This window comes from Lucilia cuprina, chromosome 6, assembly GCF_022045245.1.
Source record: "Lucilia cuprina isolate Lc7/37 chromosome 6, ASM2204524v1, whole genome shotgun sequence".
NCBI lineage: Eukaryota > Metazoa > Arthropoda > Insecta > Diptera > Calliphoridae > Lucilia > Lucilia cuprina.
In genome coordinates this window covers 61,873,640-61,881,096 of record NC_060954.1, presented here as the reverse complement: position 1 = coordinate 61,881,096, position 7,457 = coordinate 61,873,640, and the positions used below count along the sequence as shown (strand labels likewise).

The following is a 7,457-nucleotide window of genomic DNA, read 5'->3' as shown; positions in this document are numbered from 1 at the left end:
TTATAAAAATTACGAGGATATTTTATACATAACCGGTGATAATTATTCAGATTTTAAAAATTTACGTGATAGCATGGACTTGCGTTATGTTTATCCGGTAGACTATCCCAGTTGGACCATATACCATGAGCAGCAGAAATTGTTTCAACGTAAATTGTTTTTCTTCTCCAATGATTTGTGTATAAGTCGAATGAGTTTATTTGCCATACCTATACGAGCCGATTTGCCCTATAAGGAAATGTTTAATCAGCATTTATTGGAGGTTCGTGATACGGGTCTGCTGCAGCATTGGTTCGATGAAGTTTTCATAACTTTAATACGTATAAAACTATTATCGTTTAAGGATTTAAGTTCACCTTATAACTATGATGGTCTTATTCATTTTAAAGATCTTTATTGGATTTGGTTATTATATTGTGGATGTATGACTTTTGCTGGTGCGGTCTTTGTTTTCGAATTGTTGATATATGTTTTAGTAAGAACTTTTAGTAAGATTATATAAGTTTAAACTTTTGAAGGATATTCGTAAATACTTTTACAACTATTTTTTTCCATAATTAATTCACAATTTTAAAATAAATTTTTTAAATTAAAAACAAACAATTATTATTAAATTTTATGTTTTATTTATTAAAGATTTTTTTCCAAATAACATTTAACAAAATTTCCATTAAAAAAGCAATTAAACTACAGCTTAAACCTATTATTAAAACTAACCAAATCGTTAATAAATCCTCCAGCGTCAATTTTTCATAGGAATCTAATTTACTCGTATCATTAAGAGAAATATTTCCCAATCTTAACATATCGTAAAACGTATGAGATTGCCAGGCATAGAACAAACCTACCGAATATACCCGATGTATTAGATAATCCAAAGCTTCTTTGTAAATCGAATTCTCCTGTAAAGGTATACTTAACATTAGCAAGTCCATTATATACATATCTTCAGAAGTACAAAATATTTTATGTGTAGAAAAGGTTTGTTTCTGTAGGAATATATTCCAAAGACCTGTGGTAACGGTATAGCTATAGGAAGTGTTGAAACTTTTGCGATATTTATGATATAATGTAGAGTCATTGAGGTATACAATCAAATCTTGCATTTTCTCCATAATGCCATTATCATTAGTATCTAGGTTCTTCATATCTAATATATCCATTAATATCTTCTTGCCGGCACTATGTAAATCATCAAAGGTTTTTGATTGCTTTTCTAAAGGCGGTTTAGTAATGAACGCCTTCAAATAAGCCGAATAGTAAGTGCTTAAGAGTAAACCCAATGTTAAGATTAAAATATAAACCAGTTTTATACTGCACACACAGGATTTTATGAAAACAAACGATTGTCCTAAAAGTCCTGGTATAACTTTATCATTTACGAATATGTTCAGCCAATAGAAGCGATTATGAAATAGTTTCTCTGTTAAGGTAAACAGACTGGAAAATATTATCGTAAAGCCTATTATAAAGACAAATACTTGTGGCGTTATAATTAATTTGAATACTTTCCTAGTTTCCATTGCCCGGGCACAGGGTGTCATAATCATCCATTTGCCAATTTCTAAAGGATACGAAAGACTCAACCACTTATCGCCAATAAACGATGATACCAAACTCATGGGTATATCCAATTCACCATTTTTAGTCATGTTATTTATAATACTTAAATGTAGAATTTCATTAATTTTTATTGGAAGGGCCATTTTTAAATTGGCATTATATTTTTCAGCAAATAATTGCACACATTTGGCAGTAAAACCGCTTAGTTGTAGTTGTCCTTTGGCATTCAACCATATTAAAGAACGTGGCTGTATCTGATCGGTTAGAGTTAAAACAGTTTTTCCCTTCATATTTCGCCAATGTTGAGGATATAATTTAAATTCTCTATCAAATTGTTTATTTTTAAAATGATAATCTGGAAAGGGTTTTAACTGCCAATATTGTAGAGTAATTTCTTGTGAAGTATTTAAAAAATGTACAATTACATTTATAATTTTATATTTTTCACATTCTTTTAAAACTCTGCTCTCAAGTTGTTCTGTTTTAAAAATATTTACAAAAATTATTAAAATTCTTATTTGACGCATAAAATTTAAAGTAAATTTTAAAGAACTCCATAGATTTTTATTAAAATAATTTTCCATTATAATCACCATTAATATTTCACTATTATAGAGTCTTTTGTAATAAAAACTTGTAGATTTTATATCAATTATTATTTTTGGTTCTTTAATTTCGAAAATTCTCTCTAATCTTGCGTCCTTGGGCAAATGCTGTTCTTGCACTATTACCACCGTTTCATAAACCTGTTCCTGTTTGATTTTATTTAAAATGTTTGTGTAAAAATTTAAATATTTTTCTTCTTTATTTCTCATAAAATATTGTTGAGCAAAATTTCCATTTATTTGACTTGTAAAGACAAGTAGTATAATTAAACTGTTTGAGTTAAACATTACGAATGATGAACATTTTATGATTTTTTCAAATATTTTTTTTTAATTTCCATTATGTGTAAATTGTCCTTGAAACATGTGTTAATGACAGTTTTTGTTTCCCTGGACTGCAATCAATTTAATTATTTTGTGTTTTGTGGCTGTTTATTAAATTAAAACAAAAGTTAATAATTGTAAATAAAAAAGTCAATTTATTTAAATTAAAAGGATCTTTTTTTAAAAAATAATAGGAGAAAGTATCTTAGTTCCGACATATTTAAGTAATTTACCGATAAAAATTATGTTTATCGGTGTTTATATTGAGCTGGATTCTGGGGAATTTCAGATCAAGTGACCCAGCTCAAAAAACCGATTTGGACAAAATTTTACCAAACGTTAGTAGGTCAGACACAAATTTTCAGCTCTATCGGTCAAGAACTGCTGGACTAAGAGGAGGTCAAAGATGGATATTTTGGTCATACAGAGTTTTTTTATTGCATACAACTTTTCACCTATTGTTCCTGCCAAACAGTTTTCCAAAGGATTTCAGATAGCTATTTCTTCATTCTTCCTATTTTTTAATTTTTAAAAAGTTGTTTAAATTAAAAAAAAATTATTATTTTTTATCAAATATATTTTTTTTTTGCTCAAAAGAAGAATATTTTTTTAATTTTTGGCACTTAATTTTTCCTTTTCTTCAAAATGAACGTATTATTACTTAAAAAAAAATGTTTAAACAATTAATATAAAGTAAATCTTGCACGAAGCAAGGACAAGTTGCGTATAAAGTTGTGTGTTGTTATTGTTTTACTAATGCCACAATTATGTGGGTATTTGAAAAAATAAAAAACTGAAACTTAAAATGCTAATGTGGTGTTATTTGTAATTCTCTTACCAAGGATTATTTTTTGGTATTTTTTATAATCTACACCACTATAGTGGAGAGGGTATTATGCGTTTGTGCTGATGTTTGTAACACCCAAAAATATTGGTCCTAGACACACCTTAAAGTACACCAATCGACTCAGAATCATTGTGAGCTATGTCCGTCCGTCCGTCTGCTTGTGTGTCCATGTAAACCTTGTACACACGCTACAGACCGCAATTTCCAAGATAATTTGATGCTCTTCTTTTTGGTTCAAGGACGAATGCTATTGAAATTGGTTGAAATCGGTCCATTATTTCGCCTAGCCGCCATACAACCGTATCCTCCGAATAGGGCCATTGGGCTCATAATTAACTTATATATTATGTCAACAAAAATCGCAAAACTTAGTTTTATACAACTTGAAACTACACTACCTATTTTTTGTAATGATTGGCTTTATTTGACCCTAGCCCCTTGAAGGTCAAAATTCACTTATAATCTCTAATAAAAAACTTTGAAACATTGACTTAAGTTTCTCTACCAAAAATTTATAAAGCTTAATTTTTTTTTGAATGCAATAAGTAACAAGTAAGAAATTATAGTCGGGCAGCTTTTTGTCGAGATACGAGTATATTAAACATAATTATGAACTTAAAAGCCCTATTCGGGGGTTCAGTTGTATGGGGGCTAGGTGAAATAATGGACCGATGTTATTTATTTTCAATAGTCTTCGTCTACGGTATAATAGAAGATTATGTGCTAAATTTCAATGAATTATCTCCAAAATTGCGGCCTGTAGTTTGATTACAATGTTTACAAGCCATATTCGGGGGTACGGTTGTATGGGGGCTAGGTGAAATAATGGACCGATCTTAACCATTTTCAATAGGGTTCGTCCCTGTGATAATAGAAGATCATGTACCAAATTTCATTCAAATATCTTAAAAATTGCGGCCTGGAGTTTGATTACAAGGTTTACATGGACGGACAGACACAGCTAAATCGACTCAGAAAATGATTCTGATTCTGAAAGTTCAATTTTCGGCTGTGTCAAATCTTATATACCCTTCACCATGATGTGTTAAAAAAGAGTCAGTAAGAATTTTATTACAAAAAATAAAAAAAATATCAACTGTAAAATGGTAAGGTACCAAAAAGTCTTCTTTTATAGGTTCTTACTTAATCCGTGATCTACAGGCTTAATTTCATATTTCTAAGTTCAATATTATAGAAAATAGAAAAAAAGTACCTCTACATACATGAAGGGTAAAAACAAATTAAATGTTTTATTATTAGAAATATAATCCAGATTTTTAACATACTAACTGGTGTAGGGTAACATTAATACATACTTATTTCTTCATAAATTGTTACTAAAATCATTAAATTAATCATTTAGAGTCCAAAGTATATGAAAACCTGAATCTTTTATAATATTAAATGATCCTGATTAAATGAAAATCGTTAAAATACTTAACGACTACACATAATAATTATGAACACTTTTGATAAAAGTTATAAATAATTTATACAATCCAATTCATTATAATATTGACATAAATATCCCAGCAAAACAATTATATTATAATACCAAATGAGTTAAGAACATTTTACACACAAGTAATTAATATAATAATTATATTTTTCGAAAAGTCTTGATATTTAGTTGATTTGTGTAAAGACTTGTTCTTACACAACTTCAATTACTACTACATACTATCTGCATTACTTTTATAATGAATTACATACAACATACGCACTTTAGTTTAAGTTTTGTCGTAAGTACTTATTTAAGTCGTTATTTGTAAGTCGCCATTGTGTTAAAATAATGAAGGAGTAGTTTCAACGTAAATTTTTGCTGGGTTACTAAATATATTAAATATATTAAAATAAATAAATAAAATAGTAAAACTAAAAAATAAAATTCGAATATTTAGTTAATAGTTATTGTCTTTTAAAATGTGTAAAGTTAAAGTAATTTCTTTGTGGTGCTATTTACTTGCTGTTATGGTATATGCCAGAAAAGAGATTTTATTAACCCAATTCGAACCGTCGTCAATAAAGAATATGACAGAATTCAAAGAAAACTTTTTGCAATTTATAGAAAAAATTCAATTAGAAAAACAATTCAATAATATTCTAATTATAAAAGAAATTCTACGCGAGTGTATAGTTGATTCTATGCTTGAACATTTTAATGTATCTTGGGTTATAATGCCGAATATTAAAAATGTACATTTATTACAGACTTTCTCCAAGAAATTTTTAATTATATCGAGTATGGGACCTTTAACATTGTATTTTGCAAATGAAGAATTTCGTTATTTGCCTTATGTAATACTTGGAGAATCCCCTGAGGCAGTGAAGGAAATATGCCAATCACACATGTATGAAATTGGAAATATTGACCATATTCTATTAACTGAGGATTCCATAATTAAACAAACATTTTATCGTTGTGATATTTGGTCACAAACTTATAAAATTTTGCGACAGCAAGAGAATGAAGATATATATGTGAAAAAATTGGTTAACTTGTCAGACAGTTTAGTCATCACACAGTCAAATCTGTTGCCACCTTTTAATATTTTGTACAGAGATAAATTTGGGCGAAAAACTTTGGAAGGCTATGTGGGCAATTGTGTGAAGACGTTTGCTGAGAGGTATTCGGCTGATTTGTTTATAACAAGCACGGGAAATGTGTCACACTATAAAGAACTATATGATTATGTGATCCAAGGTTTAACTGATGTACCCTCCATAGTGATTCCCTTGACAGTTGAGGGTTTGTCCAGTAATTTCTCATATCCTTTGGAGTTTATGGATGAATGTTTCATGATACCTTTACCCAGAGCGAAACCTATACAGAGTATATTTTTCAATACTGCACAGTGGCATGTGTTGCTCATTTTAGTTTTACTATCAATGATATATGCCCTCTTCTTAAATATTGGCAAATTTAATACCATACGTCAGTTATGCCTTTATAATGTGATTTTTAGTGATAAAATCATACGTGGTCTGTTGGGTCAATCGTTTGTTATGCCGCAGAAAATTAATGGTTTTATCAAATATGTTTATATTTTAATATTCTATACCAGTCTAATGATCACAACAATCTATACGGTCTATTTAAAATTTAATCTTATCTCACCACCTCTGACGAAAAAAATTAAAAATCTCGACGATATAAGAGAAGCTGGTCTAAAAGTGGCCGTACATCCCAGAGATTTGGAAGATTGGGATTATAATTTTTACAAAAATTACCAGGATATTTTGTTTATCACAAGTGATAATTATTTGGATTTCAAAAATTTACGTGATAGCATGGACTTGCGTTACGTTTATCCAGTCGACTACCCTAGTTGGACCATTTACCAAGAGCAGCAGAAATTATTTCAACGTAAATTGTTTTACTTTTCTAAGGATTTGTGTCTTAGTCAAACGAGTTTATTTGCTATACCCATACGACCCGATTTGCCCTATAAGGAGTTGTTGAATCAGCACTTGTTGGATGTTCGTGATACGGGTCTGATACAGCATTGGTTCGATGAAGTTTTTATAACTTTAATACGTTTGAAAATATTATCCTTTAAAGATTTAAGTGCACCGAATAATTATGACGGTTTAATCCATTGGCATGACTTTTATTGGATTTGGTTTTTATATTGTGGATGTATGATTTTTGCCTTTCTAATCTTTGTGGTAGAAAGGATTTCATACGTTTCAGTAAAACTTTTAACTTAAATATGTTTAAAATTTTATTGGGTCTATATAATTTTGTAATTATCTTTTTAATAAAATTGTGCACAATTGATTAAATATTTGAATAAAACACGCTTAATTTTTTTTTTGGTTTTACAGTTAGTTAGTCTATAATGGCATAAAATGCTCTTTATAGAAATGAATAACTTATTCTACAAAACAACTTATTAGCAGCCAATAAATAAGGTAGAAATGAAAGTAAATCATTCCTACTTATTTTTTTATTTATTTTGGGAGTTTAGTTTTTGCTGGGTAGCACTATTTTTGCTAATATTATGAACATATATAATTATACAAAATATATAATATATTTAACAAGAAAAGTCCGAAACTCTTCTCTATGGGCTATTGGTTTCCGTGGTATCAGATTATGTGGTTCTCTCGTCTGA

At 29.1% G+C, this 7,457-nt stretch overlaps 2 protein-coding genes across 2 annotated transcripts; one reads left to right on the top strand and one right to left on the bottom strand.

The window, feature by feature from the left end:
- Window positions 1–504: 504 nt before the first annotated feature.
- On the bottom strand, window positions 505–1,853 carry LOC111684582. The gene is made up of 2 exons (XM_046954227.1): window positions 718–1,853; window positions 505–541 (listed from the first exon to the last, which is right to left on the bottom strand). The coding sequence occupies exons 1-2, from the start codon at window positions 1,851–1,853 to the stop codon at window positions 505–507; spliced, it is 1,173 nt and encodes a 390-aa protein (XP_046810183.1).
- A 3,664-nt stretch (window positions 1,854–5,517) lies between these two features.
- Window positions 5,518–7,050, top strand: LOC124420670. The gene has a single exon (XM_046954226.1). It carries the CDS (start codon window positions 5,518–5,520, stop codon window positions 7,048–7,050), a length of 1,533 nt encoding a protein of 510 aa, XP_046810182.1.
- The last annotated feature ends 407 nt before the right edge of the window (window positions 7,051–7,457 follow it).